Below are 23122 nucleotides of genomic sequence, written 5' to 3' on the forward strand. Positions count from 1 at the left end.
CTGGTGGCTTTGCTACCATTTCACTTAGTATATTTATTGTACTTCCAGTGTAGTTTGCAGGAAGGTACCTCTCTGTGCATGAAATAAACTATTTGTAGTTAACATAGTAAACCATATTAAATAAAGATCCCCAAAACTTCTCCTCCAATTCCCTTCACTCCCTGCAAAGTCCTGCAACAGCATGTGAGAGGTGAAACGTGCAGTCTCAGATGGAAAGGAACTTATCAGTAGGACTTCTGTGTGCCACAGCCTGCCATGATCTAACAGGGTTTAGCAGAATTCAGAAAAGCTGAAGTTCTGTGGAACAGAAATGATTGTGCTAGCAAGGAAGAATGCTTCTTGAGATAATGAAATATTAAATCCCATTTTGGCACTGTAACAAACATAAAGTAAATAAGTAGCAAGCTGGACTGTCAAAACAAATGGAGAAATTCAAGCTTACAGGTTTGACCCATTAAGATACGAACATAAAAGCAAGTAACAATAGCAATTAATACAGGAAGTTCTAAAGGAAGAAAAAATTAATTTTACACAGGATGGAGTAAGAGCTCTAAATGAAACAACCTTTTTCAGTCTTTCCCTTGTGGTATGTCCTAATATCCTCAGTAGAGGTCACAGAAACAATTGTATAAGAAGCTGCATAATGAAATGGGACGGTTCTTTTGTGACGGTTTCCATGCTTCCCCCCCTGCCTGTCCTACCCAGCTATAATCTCTCAATTTGACTCTGTTTAAATATCTTCAGCTTGTATCCTCAGTAATCATAATTCTTTCAGATCACCTCCTCCCTGTTTTGGGTAAGTTCTATTTATTTATTTATTTATTTAAAGCCCACACACACATTTAACTTGGTGGAGAATTCACTTCAAAAGCTTCCTTTCAACGATTTAAGAGCACATAAATAGCTATGCAGGAACCAGTCAATAACACAGCTAGGATGTTTCCTGTTCCAAACAATGGCAAACGCTGTGTATTTTATGATGAAAACACCCCTTTTCACACATCCTTCCATCTCCTTGGAAGAGTGTATACATATACACACATACACCCCTATACAAACACAGGCATGCCAGCACATCCCCCCATGTATATTTCCTCTATGCATAATTCACCAAAAGAAAACACTTAGACTAACTTCCGGACCTGTAAATATAACAGCAGCTAAATACAGTATTTCAGGTCCAAGCTTAATAAGTGTCAGAAAGGTCATTTCATTTCCCATGTTGTGTGCCTTTAGTTACTCAGTTGCTATCAGTTACTTGCAGGCACTTTAACCTGCTCTTCTTCAGCCTTGTTTCATAGCTGTTGTGCAATTCTTCAAGCATGCAAGATTGATTATGCAGGTGAGATTTGTAAAAAGAAATAATTAAATAATATGTTATGAGCCTGTTGGCCTCAAATAATTTTCTGCACTTTTCAGGGAACATCTATGTACAGAAAACATACCCAGAATATTAAGCAAAGTCACATATTTCAGTGTAAGACCCCATTTCAACTGGACCACTAAGCAGCTGAAATGTGGTAATGTGGTTTCAGTTCTATGTACTTAGAGCATTGTCTTCATACGCAAGATATTCCCAGCATGTCATTTGTATGGAAGTAGCAATCTGACTAGATCTCCTCCAACACAAACATCTTCAAATTTAAAAATCACAGCAGGAAATCAGAAAGAATCACTCCCCGGGGCATCTGTAATCTCAGTAAAATGCTACCCTTTCCCTGTATCATTTCTAGTCATCATCTGGTTACAGATACTGTTATTTAACACATAACTTGCAGTCCCCGCTCTGATTAACCAGACTGGCCAAAGTATTCAAACCATTACTCTTCTTTTAGGGTTCACTAAGTCCCCCAAAAATAAAATTATTTACTACAACAACTCAGTTACATTTGCAGTGAAACAGGCAGATTTCCTTGGCAAACTTCTATAGCAACTTACAGCAGCCTAAATGTTGATCTGCTCAAATGTATATTTTTCCCCATGGTCACACATGATATTCTCCTGTAGAGTTCATACACCAGTAGAGTTTTAGGAAGGAACCTGGAAGGAACAGCTGCTGGAGGGAGTTGGGTTTGTTCAGCCTGGAGAAGAGAAGGCTGCTGGGTGACCTCATTGCAGCCTTTCAGTACCTGAAGGGAACCTACACCAAGGAGGGGAGTAAACTCTTCAAAAGGGCTGACAATAGCAGGACACGGGGAAATGATTTTAAGTTAAAAGAGGGAAGATTTAGGTTGGATGTTAGGGGGAAGTTCTTTACTAGGAGAGTGGTTAGGCCCTGGAACAGGCTGCCCAGGGAGGTTGTGGATGCCCCATCCCTGGAGGTGTTCAAGACCAGGTTGGACGGGGCCCTGGGCAACCTGATCTAGTAAATGTGTATGTTTGGTGGCCCTGCCAGGCAGGGGGGTTGGAACTACATGATCCTTGAGGTCCCTTCCAACCCAGGGCATTCTGTGATTCTGTGGAGAATTTTGTTCACTTGGGTTCTCAGAGGGCTATTGGTCACTTTTTAGCCATGGTACCACTCTCCATTTGCAAAGTTACCACCCTTGTAGCCTCAAAGTACACATAAAAAAATCTTACCACTATATTCTTCTACTCAGTCATCCTTCTTATTATTTCCATGCATTTCCTGCTACATTCCTCCTGCTCACCTCTGTATGCTAGGCTTTCTCAAGGCGCCTTATCTTTCTATGATTAAGATGATCATAAAAACTTTTCCTCTGTACATACATTAGTTTCTTTTTGCGGGGTAACTGCTTCGTGTCAAAACTGAAAGTGATCTATTTTCAACAAATCAGGCTTTTAAAGTGGATTTTAAATAAACATTTGTAGAACATGCGATATTTTCTTACCTGAACAGAGCTGTTCGACTTTTGTGTAGTTTAAAGCTAATATATCATTAACCCATGCGATGATGTCATGTCTGCTCATAGTCTCCTGGGTTATAGAGGTAGAGTACACGTTGACCGCCATTCCCCAGCTACAAACAAAGAAACAAACAAAAGGTCAGAAAAGTACTTTTGACATTTTGATCATTGTTTTCTAGATATACTGAATTCAGAATTCATATTCAATGAAGAAAGGAAAAGCTGCATTAATCTAGAACCTTCCCTCCTTTAATGAGAAAGGTACCTTTTTGTGCCTTGATAACATATAACCTTCTCCATGTCCTCTTGTACTCTGGGAGCACATTTCTCTTGGTGACAAGGTGAACTTAACTCATAAGCCTACAGTATTATCCTTAATGCTGTCCAAGTCAGACAGAAAAAAAGAGTCAAACATAGCCTAAAGACAGACAGAATCAGACCTGGGATTCTTCCATATAGTGCTGCAAAATACAGTGATTTGACATCTCTGCCTTAGTTTTTGCTACTGCATGATGATCCAATTCCCAGATCTGTCTTTAGTTTTTAGATAACTTCTAGATGATGTAGCTGTTCTGCTTACTCAAATACCGGTTCCTTCGTTGGGACAGGGCTTTTTAGATGACTTTCTCGGTACCTAGCAGTCACAGTGAACATGATGCAATCAATCTGTTTTCTAAACGAACGTAGCAACCTCTACTCTGAAAATAACTCAGCTTTGCAACCCCAACTCTCTGGTTGGGATGCTGTTTTCTAGCCTGATGTCTCTAAAACATTAGAAACATTTCCCGTCAGCTTAAACTCATTTGTTCTTGTGCCAACATTATCCTCCAACTCTAATGGCTTTTCTTCCTGACTTGATTTCCTAATGTGTTGCAGAAAGCAATCAGAGCCTGTCCCAGTGCCCAGGTAGGCTAGAATAAACAAATCAATTCTCCAGCTCTTCTGCAAAGTCAGATGTTCATTTGCTGGTCACGCCAGTGGGACCTCTTATGGCATAGCTGAGCAGATTTCCACAGCACTCAGAAAACCTCTCAGCAAGACCTTGGAAAATGGCACTTTCTGCTGAGGATCTGCTACTTGCATGGCCATATAATTTAAAACATTTTCAACTTGAATTAATTAGTTAATTAAGGTCCTTTTCTGCAAGTAGTTCTACTTCATAGTAGCATCTGTCCCCAAGTGCACTGACTTGAAATGCATATTACTGAATTTTATATCCTATGATTCTACATGAGCCACATCCTTCTGTTGCAAGACACTGCTGAGATAAAAGATGAGCATATTCATGTTTATCTCGTCAGCAGTTTCAAAGACCTGAGCAAAGATTGTTCATGAAAAGAGCAAATATTGTTCTCAAAGCTAATCCAGGAAGTTCACTAGTAACAAGCCGAGTGACATGTTTCAGAAACAACCAAATACTCAACAAACTTGCAATGCTCATATTGAAAAGAAATGGTTTGGAGAGGACCCCACATTTCTGTCTCTAGTGACATCCTGTTGCTCCCACTTCACAGGCCAGATGTGGGGTCAGCCCAGCTACCTCAGCTGTAGATCTCAACCTTCTTATTCAGTGAAAGACTGCAGGACCTCCTCTGTGGGATTTGAAGAGCACATGGACTATTTCCATTAACTGCAAGCCAGCAAGAGAAAACAGGCGCCAAAAATTCATGCTCTGATAGTCAGAGCCGTGCCTGTAGTGCCAGCAGTTCCCTTAGAACCAGGCTGCCCCTCTGCCTTCTTCCATACACATCCAAAACGAGGAAGAAACCAGACATCCCACAGCCTTCCTGTGGGCTCCTGGAGAGCACAACTGAATGTGCTATAACAGCTAGCAGAGGTTGTTCTCTTGGCACACAGTAAGTGCTTGGACTGAGTTAAGAGCTAGGAATAATGTTTTAGAAATAAGGTGTTCCCTTTTACCCTTCAAGCCACGGTGGTTCATCAAGGAAACTCAGCTCCAGCTCTGGGATTGAAGAGGGACTGGGTAGGCAAACAGCACTTTTGTTACCAATGTCATCTCAAATTTAAAACATCATTTTAAGCATGGTTTTCACTTTACTATTTTGAGCCCTTTCATATAGATAAGCAAGTAACAGAAAGATACTAACTCTGTCTCTATTAAACTGATGTGTTAAATATTGTTTATAAAATCAGTTCGAGTAACAATTTAATAGTGAATTCAGTGTTCACTTCAAATTCCAAACAGTGGATTTGATATGAGACCAGCAGTTCAATAAAGAACAGCGCACTCACTCTAAAGATGTCAAAGATAATTGCACAATAACATTTGAAATAAATCTATGCTAATTTTAATTGCCATTAGCTCATGCTGATTTTAATGGCCTCTTTAGGCTGGGCAGAAGTCAGAACAACCACTGGCTACTGGTAGTGAAAGCAGCAAGGCTGCTCTGTTAGAGAGATCCAGAAACCCACATGCAGGAAGGAAACAGGAATTCCCTCATCGTACTGTTCCAAAAGCAACTGCAACTGACAGCAGAGCAAACAAGATCCTTGCTGCACAGGATGGAGGATGAGTAAATGAACAACCTGAGTTTTAAAGCAATATCCTGAAAGATGTGTGTAATATTACTCACGGTATGTTTGCAAGTGAAAGGAATGATGATGATCTACACATCAAACAAAAGCTTTGGCCACATCAAGAGACAACAGCTCTAGAAACAGAGACAGTACCAATACAATTTTAAGCCAACTTAAGCAAAGTGAATCAGAATTTCTGTTTAAAAAGTCGGTAACATGCCACTGCCATTTCCTCATGTCGGCCTGCTCGCATGTCTGAGTCTTCCATGCCCTGCTCTTTGGGAAGAGGTCACAGGTCTCTGGCTGGCTTGTCCCCCACCCTCCCACAGCCACAGTTTGGATAAACACAGCTAGGAAAGGTTTCCTTTCCAGAGCACACACTCTATTTTGGTACTCAGATACACACGTACTCCGTTTGTCATGCAGGCAGACCTTGCACAAGAAAAAAAGAAAAAGAAAACCTAGGCAGAAGAGCCACCATACAAAGCCATAGATGAAAATCCTCGTGCTTGAAACATGTGGCTGAAGGCAGGCTCTGCTGGGTGACTCAGCGCCCTGCGTGCTGAGCTGCTCTGAGAAGCCTGCTCTGCATTCCATGTGCTCACAAACATCTGCAACGTGACACATGTGGATGGCTGAGCAGGTGGAGCCCCATGGGCCCTGAGAATGGCCAAGGAGCGAACAGCTTCTTTGTATGGCCTGAAGCACTGCTTCTTCTGAATACATTATTTATGTTTTCAACTGTTAGGTTTGCCCCTGTTTAGACTGAAAGCTCACAAGCATAACCCTGCGATGAGGCACTTACAGAGGCCTGAAAATTAGCACCTACCTCACTGCAATCTGTCAGCTCCCACCACCCGTGCGGATGCCCAGCGATCCTACAGCATCTAACAGCAGGTCCAGGCCAGCAGACTGCATCTCCAGCTTTGAGCATGCAGTAAAGGTTCAAAGTTTTCAGCTGTCACAGTACTGCCCAGTCACCAAGGACTATCCCTTAATTTAGTTATTAGAAACCCAAAGGCCAAAGCCCCAATAAATACAATAGAAGCACAGAATCACAGAATTATCAAGGTTGGAAAAGACCTAGAAGATCATCTAGTCCAACCATTACCAATACTTCCCAGCTAAATCATATTCCTCAGCACCACAACCAAATGTTTCTTGAACACTCCCATGGTCGGTGACTCCACCACCTCCCTAGGCAGTGCATTCCAATGCCTGACTACCCTTACCAAGAAGTAATACTTCCTAATGTCCAGCCTGAATCTCCCCTGGTGACACATTCTCCAGTCCACATCACAGCAGTGCTTCTACACAAGCATGTCTAGGCACTATAGTGTTGAGCTCACAGGATTCATCAAGAGCTGAAAATCAAGTATACTCTTAGGTAGTTCTCCAAATCAGAAGCGTAATGGCTCAGCTTGCCCAATATTAAACACTGCCGCCAAAGGAGCATTAATTTTTAAGGCATCACAGGCGGCACGTGACATCCAGCTATAGATAACTGCGGCTATTAAGGAGAGCTTTGCAAGAGGCACATTCACTTTGCTTGCCAGGGAGAGGGGAGGAATTAGCAGCTCCTGACTGCAGAAGCTGTCTTATGCCAAACCAGTAACAATGACACAACTAGAAGTACCGCAGCAGTGTCAGTATGGAACGTGTGTGCGATCAACCTCTAGCCCACGGGCTTTCCTGTTTTGCACAATTCAGCAAGGTACGATGAGTGACTTTCCAAGACAATAGTAAGCCTGTGTAACAGCACAAAGAAGAGCCTGCTGGAAGCTGGCACCAGAGAGCACCAGGATGGATAGATAGTCGGAGCAGAACAAAAGCTCTTGCAACAAAAACAGCTGAAGTGGAAGATGGAACAGAAAGTGGGGACGCAGCTCAGTGAGGCAGCCTGAGCTTCTGCTGGAAAAGCACTGCAGATGAAAGCTACTGCAAAATAAGGATTCCTGGAAGAAGAAACCTGGGAGCCCCAGCAGCCACATCCCTGCAAAAAGAAAATACTTCCTTCAGTATAAACCTGCAACGGCAGCTGATTTGCTCCCCTCTTTAGTATTCACTGCAGACAGTCTTAACCATAATCATCAGAGGGCAGTTTCGCTCAAGGTTGTCTCTACTGTAAGGGGTCCAGAGGATGGAAAAATAGCAAGGAAAAGCACAGCATGATTTTACCAACACTGCTCTTACTCTCCCTTTGGACTGACGCTGTGCTGCTGTAGCAAAGCCAATGGCTGTGAACAGCTCCCTCAAATCACAGAGCTCTGACCAAAGTGCTATTTGTAGCAAGCAGCATAAAAGCTGTCTAGTCAGAAACGCAGGTACAGATTGATCACATTAAACTGTTGCCACAGAAGAAACAATCCTCTGGTTGTAAGATGGAGGAAATCCACACCTTTGAGAATGCAAAACGTCAGATCTCACGTGCCCTTGTTCCCATGTTACTAAATAGACTTACTAAATAGACCCATGTATCTCATTCACTTCTAAATACCACCTTAGCTTCACAACGTGGATCTGTCTGGGAGACCTAAAATGATTTGCAAAGCATGATACCGAGTCTAGACAAGAATGAAGCAAACCACGTAAGCTTCTATGGTTTGAACCTTGCTACATTACCAGATAAAAAAAAAAGCACATTTTGTATTGTTCTCTCCACAGTTCCATGTTTAAATGCAAGTGGGTTAGAGTGCAAAGAGATTGCTTTCATTGGATTAGCACATGTTATCTTGCAAGTTTTGTTCTTTAAAATCAGAGGCTGCCTGCCAATGCTGGGATCTTTTGACCTACATAGATTTTTCTGATGGGTCTCAAGGCCTGGTTCAGTCCCAAATCTAAAACACTCTCCGAAAGAGCAGCAGTAACTCTGTTTTGTGGTACATATGACCTAAGAATATGTAGACCAAAAAAAGCCCATTTTATCTGGGAGGCAGAAAAACGTTGGTTCTTTTCCAGTTCCCCCAAATCTGAAAAACACAATCAAAAGCATTCAAACAATATGCACAATTTAAGCCAAAACCTCTGAGATGGCCCAGGAACTCGCAATGCATTACGCTGCCTATTGCTTACTTTCAGCAACATAACTTGAAGTTTATTCTCTAACCAGTTATGAAATCAGGGTAGTCCACAGAAACAAAACGGAACAGTTCCAAGCTCCAAGAAAATGCCTCAGTGCTTCGAATATTTCAGGGCACCTGAAGGGGAGAAGCCATGTCTGCAGGCACACCTGAACTGTGTATTTGTTTTTCTATCTGGCATATTTGCCATGTTCGTATTAGCAGAGCAAAAGCAACAGCTTTTTGAAGATTACCTTCTCATTCCTTCATTCCTCCTGCTGCCACTGAAGCCATACGGAGATGTAATGCATAACGCCGTGTCTCTATGTTGATACTAACAATATTAGCACGTAATTACAAGTCATTTTAATTTTGGCTGAAAGCATATGCATATCCTAACTGACTCCCTCTCAATTTCTAGGCATAAATGAATCCTAAAGAAAAAAAAGAAAAAATGCTCTTGACAAAATGCAGGCAAATATCAGCAGAGGTTGCAGACTCTGGATGCAAAAGAATCCCATTGGGGAATGCCCCCCTTACTCCAGCAGAGCCCCAGCAGGGCTCAACTCTGTGCAGACAGCTGCTTATTATCCTGGGGAGAGGCTGCACGAACCTCGGTATGAAACAATGCTACTACAAATTAAGAAGGTTTTTTACTAATGAAGAACTGCCAGAAGCTTTGAAGTGGGCTGAATGAGGAACGTAAGCACAGCGCGGCAGCAATGCTAAAATATTAACTACCTTTTCTTCCACTTATTGTCCTCCCCCGCAAGGCTTTCAACTCTGAGATCTGAGGCTGGAATTGCTCCACTGATGCCCTGAAGGAATACATTCAACCTGCAGTTTTCACAATAGAACGGCAGCTACTTTGTCTTTTGCAATAGGCACTGAGACGGCACAGAAATAAAGTTGATTCAGAGAAAATGAATTCTCAGACTGCTGTTAGATAACAAGCCCAAACCAATCAGGAATAAGGATAAGAAGGAAGATGGATGATTATTTTGTAACTGGAAAACCTTGGAAAAAATCTGACAAATAAACAAACATTTAATCCTCCTTGAAACAAAGCCTCAATTTGCCAAGACAAACATGGGAGCTTAAATTCTCCGTATACTCATTTTAATCTCCTAGGGAAAATAACATTACTAGGAATATAATAAAGGATTTCCAAGATGACATGAAGGTAACAGGAGTGCTGAGCACCATGGTGGAGAAAGGATTTGCAGGTGCCTTGAAATGAATAGATGAACATTCTGCCTTATTGCTCTCACTGGATGCCACATAAATGGTTGCAGACTCAGATGGCACATCCCAAGTGCTCAAGAAAATGCAGATTTGCTGCGACACAGGGAGTGGAGGAGGGGGTGGCCCTTTAACCCACTGCTCACCTGCACAGCACTCAAGCTGCAGGACACCCCAGCAGCCACCGCAGGGTGAGGAAGGGACAGAAATCATCACAAGCCTTGGTTAAGGGACAATAAGCGCTCTGGCATGGGCACATGTGCACCCAGACTGCTGGCATACATGGTGGGATTTGGGCTGCAGTGCACAGTCTCCGTCCTGCTGCTGCTTTGGCCATTCCACCTTTTAAGTCCAAAAAGCAGCGTGAAGCCTGGGAGCTCCAGCAGGGCTGGCATCCAGTTAGCCAGTAAGATGAAGTCACCAAATTAATTTAGCACTGACCTATCTGGGGCCTGGCTGCCCCATCCATCCCCACAATGTCCATACATTGGAGCAAGGCACCGATGCTTGCATGATGGCAGAAGAGATTTCATAACAGCACACGGGGGGTTGGCAGCTCCAGCTCGTGGCCATGACGCAGCATAGGGCTGGGAGAGATGTGACAGAAGGTTAAGCAGGAAAGGCAGCAGCTCACTGATTACAGGCAGCTGCAGCTTGCCAGCAGCATGCACGGCGCTGCTGCTCACAGGGCGATGCCTTGCTGGAAGGGTGCTGCAGCAGCTGAGCAGAGAGAGCGTGTTTCTCTGTAACACACTGCAGAGTATGAGGACTTTGCCACGCATCAGCTTTCCTCTCTTGCACGAGCAACAAAAGCAGATGCACGCTGTTTTTGCCTGCTGTCTCTTCTAACCTTGATACATGCATGATATCACAGAGAACAATACCTCCCAGGCAGGCATCGTGGAGGTACGTGGCACTGCACCTGGGGAAGGAGGAGCAGAATCACAGCCACCACCCACGCATTCATCCCTGGATGACAGGAATGGGAGCCAAGGCAGAGCCCATGGGACAGAGCCAGGCAGGCGGCCAGCGCTAGAAAAGGAATAAAGGTGATGACACCGAGCCGGGTGAAGAGACGTTTATTTTAAGCCACCTTCGTCCTGCAGTTGTAAACAAGCATGTGACAACAGATGAAGCAACACATAAGCACACAGGCTGCTTGTGCCCATGTATCATCCTCTAAAACATGGCTCTGTAAAATAAGACACAGTGCTCCAGTATGGCTGCCCAGGACTCCCACTGCCACCAGTGCTCAGGGCCAAGGGACAAGCAGCAGGCTCTGCAGGGCACATGTGGGCAGGGGACTGAGTCTAAGCAGCACACAGCCATGGCCTGACCCGCCTTGGGTGCCTGGCCAGCTCTGTGCTGCAGACCAGCAAGCCTGCTCACCAGCCTGCCTTCCACTGGGTTCTGTGCTCAGCCTCTTCCTCTTTCTACCACAAATGAAAGTGAGACTGAAAATAATAACAGCAAAAAATCTGAGCTTTGACATCTGAGGTTGTTGAAATAAGCCCATATAAAGAAAGAGGTGATTGTCTCTCTCTACTCAGCTCTTGTGAGGCCTCATCTGGAGTATTGTGGAGCCCTCAGTACAAGAAAGATATAGAGATTTTGGAAAGGGTCCAGAGGAGGGCTACGAAGATGATCAGGGGGCTGGAGCACCTCCCCTATGAGGACAGGCTGAGGGAGTTGGGCTTGTTCAGCCTAGAGAAGAGAAGGTTGCGGGGTGACCTCATTGCAGCCTTTCAATACCTGAAGGGAACCTACACCCAGGAGGGGAGTAAACTCTTCAAAAGGGCTGACAATAGCAGGACTAGGGGAAATGGTTTTAAGTTAAAAGAGGGAAGATTTAGGTTGGATGTTAGGGGGAAGTTCTTCACTAGGAGAGTGGTTAGGCCCTGGAACAGGCTGCCCAGGGAGGTTGTGGATGCCCCGTCCTTGGAGGTGTTCAAGACCAGGTTGGACGGGGCCCTGGGCAACCTGATCTAGTAAATGTGTATGTTTGGTGGCCCTGCCAGGCAGGGGGGTTGGAACTACATGATCCTTGAGGTCCCTTCCAACCCGGGTGATTTGATTCTGTGATTCTGTGATCCCTGTCTCTAGCGCCTACAAACTCCCCACTGATCATTATTAATAGCATAAAGGTTTTCAGTATTAGCATTTCAGCCATGGCACTTACTTGCAGTATTGGACGCCAAAGAAAGTTGACCTCCTCCCTCATTTTCATGAGTTAATCCCTTAACAGCCAGGGAGACGCTATGAAATTATTCTGGTGCTCAAAAATATTACCAGTAAATGACTTGTACTTATGGATTAACCCTACTGAGGGCTGCCTAGGATAGGACTGAACTTCATAGTGCAATTGCTTAACTGCTAAATTAATTTTAGAGCAACTAAAACTAGAATTCGCTAATCCTTCATGAAGAAAATTGCCCTTTATGAACACGCTAGCTCAGCCAGCTGTGATTTATGTAATGTATTATTCTTTCTGCGTGCCAGTGACCACAGACTCAAACTACCTTTGCTGCACTACCAATGCAAGTGTTGAAACAACTGGGATAAAGTAGAGCTTCTCCCAAACTTTTTTCAACTCTATTGGTCTTTGAAGGTTTGTGATGTCACTGTTTTCTTTCGGTTTTCAATTTTAAATATCTCCAGCCAAACTAAAGCGGCACATCCCCAAGGTTGTGGGTTTTTTCCCAGCCATTTTCTTTAGATGGCGCTTACTGCTTTGATGCAACTGAAGTTTTAAGAACAGAATTACTGACGGTTACAACAGCCTTTATCTGTGAGCCTCAGCAAAGCCTTGCACCTTAAGCTAAGAGAAGCATAGATGTCCTGTTTAATAGGATTTGGCCTCCTTTCATGGAATATCTTGAGGTCAACTCCTAAAGTACATTGCTTCCAGCTGGCAAACGGTCACATTAGCAAATTCAACTCCCACAGTAAACAAGACAAAGAGAAAAGTTTATTGCTCGAATTACCTTTAACTACATATAACTGCAATTAAGAAGTTAATAACCCGTGCTGCAATGTGAACATTTGGCTTCCTCAGCCCTCTCGGTGCTGGTGTAGGTCATGAGATGAGACAGTTCTGCACCCCTCCCTACAAACACACGTCAAACTGAGCATATATCTGATACAGCTTAACAGCCCAACATTTCCTGCAGATTAAACTTATCAATAATGTTAACATATCCTGCATTAAAATGTATACAAGTCATTAAAAGCTGAGGGGGTAATATATTTTGAAGTTAAGAGCCAATATAATCCTTAATTGAAATGTAGATAATTAATTGTATGATGCAACAGAATTATTCTTGTGCTCCGCTGTGTGTCAGTGAACCTTAGGCCATCCCTGGGTTTTGCAGAAGTATCTCTCAAGTGTTTTGTGAGATGCAACAAGAAGCAATTAGTGCACTGCAGCAGCAATACAACTTCTGTATGAACTGAGATCAAAAACTATTGAACTGAGATCGCATACACACATTTTTCTTTCCCATTTGAAACCACTGACCATAGAATGATTTCACTTTGGTGACAGTACTAAGTGCGGTGCCACACGTTACTTATAGAGAAGCACTGGAACAGGTTGCCCGGAGAGGTGGTGGATGCCTCATCCTTGGAAACATTCAAGATCAGCTAAGACTGGGCTCTGTGCAACCTGATCAAGCTTTAGATGTCCCTGTTCATTGCAGGGGAGTTGGACTAGATGACCTTTAGGGGTCCTTCCAACCCAAATGATTCTTTTCACTTTTAAAGCAGCTTGATCCCATGACTTAATTTTGTGTGGTGCATTTTGAACTCAAGAGCTGTTTATGCCTCTTCAGGTTACCGAATATGATCATACTGAAATGGACGCAGGCAAAGAACTCCAAAGATCACTTACTCCAACCTCCCAGTGGCAGCAGAGCCAACAAGAGAAGCTGCTGATGACACCATCTAGGCCAGTGTCAGGTCTCTCCAAGGACAGACACTGCACAATCACAGAATCACAGAATGACCCGGGTTGGAACGGACCTCAAGGATCATGTAGTTCCAACCCCCCTGCCTGGCAGGGCCACCAAACATACACCTTTACTAGATCAGGTTGCCCAGGGCCCCGTCCAACCTGGCCTTGAACACCTCCAAGGACGGGGCATCCACAACCTCCCTGGGCAGCCTGTTCCAGGGCCTAACCACTCTCCTAGTGAAGAACTTCCCCCTAACATCCAACCTAAATCTTCCCTCTTTTAACTTAAAACCATTTCCCCATGTCCTGCTATTGTCAGCCCTTTTGAAGAGTTTAATCCCCTCCTGGGAGTAAGTTCCCTTCAGGTACTAAAAGGCTGCAATGAGGTCACCCCGCAACCTCCAGGCAACCTCTTCCAGTCCCACCATCATCCCACTGTGAGAACTTTTCTCCTGATATCTCAAGGAATTCCCACTGCTGACTGTCATTGCCACTCATTCTCTTCCTCTGCAGTTCTGAGAAGGTCTCAGGAGAAGGACAGCTGCTTAAACATGAGGCAGCTCTGCAGCATCCCTGTTTCTATGTCCCCTTAAGTTTGGCATCTGTCACAGCAGAAATACTCTTACTGAAAACTGTGTTTTCAGGAGCTGATTCAAAATCTTTATCTTGTAATCTTTTCAACATCAATACAGGCAAGGAGCGATGTGAGCTCCAAATAATATTCCAGTCAAATAGAATTAAAACTACCCTGCACAAAATGGTCTTCAACAGGGCAGCTATTTACAAGTGAATACTGTCCTTCAAGGAAAATTTCTCTCTTTTATTCAACCAATAATCATTTCACTGCCTCCACGCTCTCAACACTCCTGCACACAACAGCCTTTCTGTATACGAAAGCTCCCAAGAGACTTTCATATCATGGGTTACGTACTCCACTTCCATACAATTACTCTCAGATTCTGTAGTTATTTTCATAAGCTATGACTTGTATAACACTGAATCCCTAAGTAAAGCAATGCATGTTCTGCTCCAAGTATTTCAGTGCTTCTCCTTCATGGTATTACTGGACTAACTCCACAGAGATTAACCATTAGAAGTGAAGCCTAACAACCATGTAAAATTTGGCTAGCATGAATTTTCATCCCCCCAAAATTGTTTCATACGTATTGCCAGCAAAACCCTTCTGAGAATCAACACCGCATTCCACAGTGACAAGCAAGAATTTGCATTCAAGTGCATCCTTGAATAATTGCAGCTGTTTGGGTAGATTTGTACAGCTCTGAAGAACCCAGCTGTAGAGGGGATAGTCACTCTACTTACCCCTCAAAGACTTTGATCTTCTAGGTCTTTTCCAACCTTGATAATTCTGTGATTCTGTGAGGTGGTGGAGTCACTGACCATGGGAATGTTCAAGAAACGTTTGGATGTTGTGTTGAGGAATATGATTTAGCTGGGAAGTATTGGTAATGGTTGGACTAGATGATCTTCTAGGTCTTTTCCAACCTTGATAATTCCGTGAAAGACAAAACTGAAGTCCCCTGATCTCTCTAACTACCCTCAGGATTCCAAGAAACTTAATATTGAAAATGAAACCTTTGAAAAGATGCCTTGCCCCTCCGTCTTCCATCACCTCACCCACATCTCATATGGCTCCCTCCCCAAGACACCATGAGTCAGGCACGCGTGCAAGACCAGAACATCAAGACCATGATCTGCAGGGCATATTCCTCTCCAGGCACAGTACATATGCACAGTCGTAGGATTTCCTCCGGAAGCTACATCCCTAAGTCTCTAAGCACCGATTAATGTTTACATTTCCTGTTTGGATAGCACAACAAAACAGCAGATTTAATACGAAAACACAGTTCGATAAGCATAGAGCTCACAGAATCACACAGAATTGTAGGGGTTGGAAGGGACCTCTAGAGATCATCAAGTCCAACCCCCCTGCCAAAGCAGGTTCCCTACACCACGTCACACAGGAAGGCATCCAGGCGGGTCTTGAATATCTCCAGAGAAGGAGATTCCACCACCTCCCTGGGCAGCCTGTTCCAGTGCTCTGTTATCCTCACCATAAAGAAGTTCTTCCACACATTCGTGCGGAACTTCCTATGCTGTAGTTTCATCCCATTACCCCTAGTCCTGTCCCCACGCACTACTGAAAAGAGACCAGCCTCGCCACTATGGCTCCCACACCTCAGGTATTTATAAACCTGGATCAAGTCCCCTCTCAGCTCTATGCAAAGCAAGAAAACATCTCCACATAGATAAGCCAAGCCACGTACTGGGTGTGCTTTTGGTATGCAGAGCCTTCTCTATCAAATATTTAGTAACTTAGTGTGCCATCAGAAATTTATACTATTAAGAAAAAAAAAATCCCAAGCAGATCTTAGCATAAGAGTTAGCGTAAGGACAACAGAACTGGGCTAAAAATAAACCAAAAGGCCACTGTTTTTGAAAAACCTGAAGAGTTAAATGCATGTTCAGTAAACTTTTATAGCTGATATTCCCCTTCCCCTCCCATCTAATTATAATGAAACAATATGATGAAGATGCTTGATTGGTGAGTCAGGCAGCAGGGATCTGAGCACAGCAAGACTCACGCGGCTCTTCAGGGCTAAGTTAATACCGTCCCTGCACAGACACAGATGTGTTCCATCTACGCTCTCTGGCACTGATGGGGCAGCAGGCAATCAGCACCCCGAGCTGGGGACAAGGATCCAGTGGGACACACAGGCACCCACACATAGCCCAATTCTCACTGCTGTCACCGCTGTTACTGCACGCTGAGGCCTTCATGCCATCCCGTTCAGTGGTTTGTGTGATTGAGAACAGATGTGGCGCGACTGCTCGTTTTCAATTATCAAACAAAGGCTGAAAGTTGCATCCCCAAAATGAAAAGCTGGCACACACTTCATCTCCTTCCTTACCAAGCCTCTGCTATAATTATCTTTAGGCATGAGGAAGGAGAAAAGACTGTCAAATTAACTAACCTCCCCACCCCCAGGCCCCAAAACCAAAACCTCTGAAGATATTTTTAAGAAGACACTCATTTGAATGCCAAGGATTAAAACGCAGACCTACTACACTTGTGTTCTTCTTTTTTTCCCCCCTCCCTACTGCCTCCAAAACCAATTTTTCCTATCTCGAGTGGTTACTCAGGGTTCTCCTCCCAGAACATTCCTGCAGCGCAGCCTGCCTGCGCAGTGGTGGCTGCACCTCCCTTGCAGTAGCCACTCATGCAGCAAAGGAGCAACCCAAAGGAAAAGCTTCCACAGGGCACTCCTGATGCACAGCCCTGCTTCCACATCACCAGTTTTTCACTGTCTGTTATCTAGGGAGGCAGGACCGAAGCAAAACGCCTGTTTCGAGAAGCAGCAGCATCCAATTCAGTTCTCTTCTATCTTAAACCTGCTCCTGTTTTTGTTAACGTGCCGGAAATACTGCTGTTGCTATGCAACCCAGAAAGGTTAAAAAACAAAAAAACAAGCAAAAAAAAAAAAAGTGACAAAAAACCAACAACACCCACCACGTACTAAAATAGGGCTACTAAAAGGATGCTCCGGTAACCCACAGAAGCTGGGTGCGGTTCTAATGTTCTCAGATATCCCTGGAGCTGCATAAGACCAGGTTGGATGGGCCCTGGGCAGTCTGAGCTGGTGGGTGGCAGCCCTGCCCACTGGTAGGGGTTGGGACCAGATGAGCTCTGAGGTCCCTTCTAACCCAAACCATTCTGTGATCCTCCTTGGTGAGAGCACCTAGGTGCACGCTGTGGAGATGGTTCTGCCTGAAAGCACCTCATTCCCTTGCACAAATTGGGTTGTCTGCCACGGAACATGCTTCAAACCCCCCAAACAGCACTGAGCAGAGCCACCCTCACCAATGTGGGCTTGCAGGCAATTCCCAATCCGTATGAGGCAGTTTCCCCCCCCTGCTTTTTGAGAGCCGAGCCTGACCAGCACAGTTCTCTCTGGGCAGAGCGCTCCCTAATCACAAAACAAGATTACGGATGAGCAGCCGCAGTAGAGGCAGGAAGCCAGCTTTACGAAAGTGAAAGAAAAGGGTCCGAGCTGAAACACGACGACTTTCTGCAGGGTCCCCGCTTCTCCCAGGGAGCAGTGAGCACTGTGCTGCTCTCTGGGTGCTTCCAAGGCAAGGGCTTATCACAAACGCAGTTGTTAGAGAAGCAGAGGCCACATTCATTGGGTGTGGTCACTTGCAAACATTTGGCCTTTCTCCTGCTTCCAGTTCCATCCAACCTAGGATGGAACTTATGACAGGAAATAGCAGCAGTTAGGCCCAGAGCAAACACCCCTGGAAATAACACGCCAGGTTACTAATGTGGTTAGCAGCATTTCCAGCATTCCCTGGAACAGGCTGCCCAGGGAGGTTGTGGATGCCCCGTCCTTGGAGGTGTTCAAGGCCAGGTTGGACGGGGCCCTGGGCAACCTGATCTAGTAAATGTGTATGTTTGGTGGCCCTGCCAGGCAGGGGGGTTGGAACTACATGATCCTTGAGGTCCCTTCCAACCCGGGTCATTCTGTGATTTACACCAGGAGCATTGACAGTTTCAGAGGACAACGACAACTCGCTGCATTTACCCAGACTCCACAAGTTCTCAACAAGTCTGGACCTCGAGCTACTAACATGATCAACACAAACTGTCTTTTTTCTCACTTCAATGGAATCATATGGTGAGCTGATCAGCCGTACAGAGTGCTCCTAATCAGCCAAGAAGCACTGCAGACATGCTTACATGAGAACATATCTCCACCCAGCTGTTGACTTGGTTTCTCATTGAATTTCGTCAGTCTTCTTTGAACACAGAAAAGAAACTAGACTTAAATTTAATGCCGTTCTCCAAAACAAGTCTGAATCTATTTCAGGCCAACAAAACAACACCTCGCTTTCAACCACATTGTAAAGTCAGTCTCCTGATCTGGAACACACACAGATCCTTCCTTTGGGACAGAAGGAGCACATGGGCAGAGAAGTACAGATTTACTCTTATTATTTATTTACTTATTATTGTTTCCTTACTGATTTCATCATTTAATGCAAAAGGCAACATCTCCCCCCAGTTGCATTTTATACCAAAGCAACTGGTTTCCATTTACCAGCTAAGCGAGCGTGGATGAGAAATTTAACACCTCGGGCCTGTATGTCCCAGTCTGCAAAATATAATATGTGCTTTGGAAGGCTTGGGAGGACTATTTGTGGCTTCACACGGCTGGGACTCGTGGTGTGGGTTCAGTTCCTTGCTGCACTCTCAGCGTGGTGGTAAACACCAGGGAACCCCTCTCACATCACCAGTACAGGCTGGGGGAAGACCTGCTGGAGAGGAGCTCTGCTGAGAGGGACCTGGGAGTCCTGGTGGACGACAGATTGACCATGAGCCAGCAGTGTGCCCTTGTAGCCAAAAAAGCCAATGGCATACTGGGGTGTATTAAAAAGAGCGTGTCCAGCAGGTCGAAGGAGGTGATCCTCCCCCTCTACTCTGCCCTGGTGAGGTCTCATCTGGAATATTGTGTCCAGTTCTGGGCTCCCCAGTACAAAAAAGACAGGGATCTCTTGGAAAGAGTCCAGCGGAGGGCCACTAAGATGGTGAAGGGCCCGGAGCATCTCCCCTGTGAGGAGAGACTTAGGGAACTGGGTCTGTTTAGCCTTGAGAAAAGAAGGCTGAGAGAGGATTTGATCCAGGTTTATAAATACCTGAGGTGTGGGAACCATAGTGGTGAGGCTGGTCTCTTTTCAGTAGTGCGTGGAGACAGGTAATGGGATGAAAATACAGCATAGGAAGTTCCGCATGAATGTGCACAAGAACTTCTTTACAGTGAGGGTGACGGAGCACTGGAACAGGCTGCCCAGGGAGGTGGTGGAGTCTCCTTCTCTGGAGATATTCAAGACCCGACTGGGCGCCTGCCTGTGTGACATGGTGTAGGGAGCCTGCTTTGGCAGGTGGGTTGGACTCGATGATCTCTAGAGGTCCCTTCCAAGCCCTACAATGCTGTGATTCTGTGAAGGGCAGGGTGGGTTTCCACAAGGAGCCTAAGTAGGAACAACTCCGTTGGGGAATCCATTTGTGCATTAAAGGTTCATTTCTAAAAGAATTCTAACTGGATTGCTTACTCCCCCAATGTAGAATGCAACACCAGCATCACCTGCCCTGCATTCTCATATATCCCCATAGGCAGACAGAAGGATGCAAAGCCCTACAATGCGCCTTGCACTGGGAAGAATTCGCCTTTCATTCAGATGCTGAGAAAATTCGTGCTTTCTGCAAAATTGGGCAATTGATGCAATTATTTCCATCACCGTGTGCTCAACACAACAGCCTCACAAAACGCCTTTCCTAGATACAGCTGAGTGCAGGGTGAAGCAGACATTAGGACCAGCAAACCGACTTGTTGATGGCTGCTGGAGACTGTATTTATGTGCTGCAAAAGGATAATGGAGTGCTCCATTCAGGAGAGGTTTTCCAGAGGAGCTTTCTGCAAGCAAGCGGTGAGACAATTGCAGATTGCAAGCAATCTGCAGCACCTGGGGTTCGCACTACAATAACCGAAGGTTGGCTTGGAATGAATTATCACGTGTCCACCTCATATTTCTCCTCAGCAGCGCAGTGAAAACGCAGCTTTCCTCAAGCATAGAACCACTCGCTGCCGAGCAGTCATTTAGGGATAGGAAGTGAAGGCTCCATTTTTTTTCTGCGAGCAGATAAAGCCGATCACAAAAGCAAACAACACCGACATCACGCAGCGCTCCGGGGCTGCGCTAGAGGCAGGACGAGGCTCGGGGGCGGCACGGTACGGCTTAGCTCCACGGTGCAGCCCGGTATCCCTCCCGCCCCACGGCAACGCGCCAGCACCGAGCCCTCCTGCGACTGGCAGCGCCCAACGGAGCCGCACACCGTGGCGATTCCGCTCGGAGAAGCTTCGCCGCGACCCGTCGCAGCCCACCCCGGGGCCGCAGCCCCATTTCCTGCTCCAGGGGCGTGTTCCCCGCGGAGCTCCGCTCGCTGTCAGCATCCGAGCGGCCGTGCCCGGCTCCGAGCCCCGCACTGAACAATGCCAGCGGGCGCGGGGCTGCACAAAGCCTTCGTTCGGCCCGCAGCCCTCGCAGCGGGGCTGGGCCGGGGGCCGCGCCCGGCGTTGCGGGGCGGGGGCTGCTCTAAGAACGGCGGGCGGGCGGGATTTTTTCTTCCTCCTCCTCATTATTTTTTTTTTTTAATTATTAAATTATTATTTTTTAAAATACATTTTAATTATCATTTTTTATTTTTTTCCTCCCGCCCCGGCCGAGGACACCCCCCTCCTCCTCCCGCACAATGCCTTGCCGCCTCTGTCTCTATGTGTGTGTATTGGGGGGGACTGAGCCCCCCCCGCCTTCACGCCCGGCCGCCGCCCGCCAGCGGTACCTGTAGGAGCGCTCCCCCCGCACCGTGTGCTTCCTGAAGGGGATGATGGTGGTGCCGTTGTCCTGGATGATGTCGTTATTGTTCTCGCCATTTGGGGACAGGGCTTGGGTCGGTCCGGGCATTGGCGCTCCCGCGGCTCCGCGCCTCCCCGCGCTGCTGCTGTTGCTGCTGTAGCTGCTGCTGCTGCCGCTGTGCGGAAGGTGCCGCTGCCGCCGCCGCCGTCTCGCACCGCCAGCCCCGCCCCGCGCGTCAGCCCGGCCACATGACCGCCCCGCGCCATGGCAACACGCCGACTCCGCGCCTCCCCCACAGCACCACAGCCCTAGTGCCCAGGTGGCGGTAACGCTGCGGGGTTATCGCCCACCACACGGTTACCTCACACCCCAGTCCTGACCCTCCTGCATGCAGCAGGCATTCGCCATCTCCACACTTCCTTTCTTCCCCAGCCAGCGATGCCCTCTGACGTCTGAAGCCAAAGAGAGAAGGGACAGCCACCTCTTCATGAGGCAGGCCTGGGCCTTGGCGTCCTGAGCTTCCCCACAGGCCACAGTCACAGAGCAGAACTCACTCACACCTCCACCATACTACTGACAAACTGATCACAGCTCCACCATACTACTGACAAACTGATCACAGCTCATCTCCCCTGCCCTGAAAACTGTGAGGGCATCTATGGGGCACAACGTCTACACAGATCCCTGCAGCCTCGAGGCTGCTGGATGTGAAAGAACAACACTTTCAGATCAGTCTGATTAGATTAATACATCCCTCAGTACCACATCCACTCACTGGAACAGGCTGCCCAGGGAGGTGGTGGAGTCTCCTTCTCTGGAGATATTTAAGACCTGCCTGGATGCCTACCTGTGTGACGTGGTGTAGGGAGCCTGCTTTGGCAGGGGGGTTGGACTCGATGATCTCTAGAGGTCCCTTCAAACCCCTACAATTCTGTGATTCTGTGATCCACACACTCTGTGAACACCTCTTTCTGAAAAGGATTTATTCCTAACAACTAACCTGAGTCTCCCCTGAAACCTTACCTAACCTTTCAGGCTAAATGACATTGCTGAAAGCTGAGCTTACACGGTTATGTTCACAATATAGATTTTAGATTCACAGAGAAACCACCAGTGCAGTCGATGCCTCCACACTGACTGCACAACACTCAGTTGAGAACTGACATGGGCTTAAATCAGCATCACACAGTAACACACGCTCAGAGCAATCTATCAGAAGTCGCATCAACCAGCCCATTTGCCACAGCCCTCTAAACACTGAGGCTGGAGGTGTTATTTATTGCCTCTGCCAGGTTTTCCAATACTCCAAAAAGAAAAAAACATGATGTTTCCAGTAACCAACCTCCTGCCCTTTGCAGATGACATGCTGTATTGAAAAATACTCAATTCATCTGGCAACAGTAAACCTGCTGCAGAAAGTTTCCTTTGAGTCTGTTTAAAAACAAGCAACAAAATATATCTTGCAGGGAAGGCCAGTAAATGCGTTAGTAACACTGATGAGCAGGGAAAAGCCAGAAATGCTACACTGAACATAAAAATAATCTATAGCGGGCCTTCAGCTGCCAGACATAACCCTACCTGCTCTGCCAGGCAGCCAGCTATAAAACACTGTTGCCCTCCTTTGTAAAAATATTTTTACACTTCTTCACCACTCACATAGAACAGAAGCTTCTTTATTGAAGCCTCCCCAAACCATTTCAAACATGTACTGGCAGAGCTACAGCAGAGAAATGCAGGTGAGGAGAGCACAGCAGCCTCCCTTTAGACCCCTCATTGCCTTTGCATTAGGATTTAAGCACAAAGAACGCATACTGCCTCAGTGAAGACAGTGAGCCAGGCACAGGCAGAAGCTGCTTGTTGCAGGGCCTCAGACAACACATGCTGCTTTGGTTAATCTCACAGAGCCTGGGGAGCACAGGGTACAGCACTGACCTGGCATGCATGGCATTCCTTCTGTTTACACCTCCATTTCCAAGCATTGTGTGGCCTGTCAATGCAGCACTTATCTTTATGTGCAGGAAGCCACCACACTG

The 23122-nt window shown here is 46.1% G+C and overlaps 1 protein-coding gene across 3 annotated transcripts in view; it reads right to left on the reverse strand.

The window, feature by feature from the left end:
* MAPRE2 (microtubule associated protein RP/EB family member 2) overlaps positions 1 to 23122 on the reverse strand; it is a 92013-nt gene that overhangs the window by 29762 nt on the left and 39129 nt on the right. For 2 of the 3 annotated variants that reach the window (XM_085537409.1, XM_015855514.3), the window contains exon 3: positions 2853 to 2980. In XM_085537409.1, the coding sequence (XP_085393535.1) occupies positions 2853 to 2980 (128 nt within the window). Of the gene's footprint in view, positions 1 to 2852; positions 2981 to 21075; positions 21271 to 23122 lie in introns of those variants that run through there. The other variant, XM_015855513.3, reaches the window with a different exon arrangement.

The sequence above is a fragment of the Coturnix japonica genome, chromosome 2 (genome assembly GCF_054131305.1).
Source record: "Coturnix japonica strain WE chromosome 2, WE-NBRP24, whole genome shotgun sequence".
NCBI classification, from domain to species: domain Eukaryota; kingdom Metazoa; phylum Chordata; class Aves; order Galliformes; family Phasianidae; genus Coturnix; species Coturnix japonica.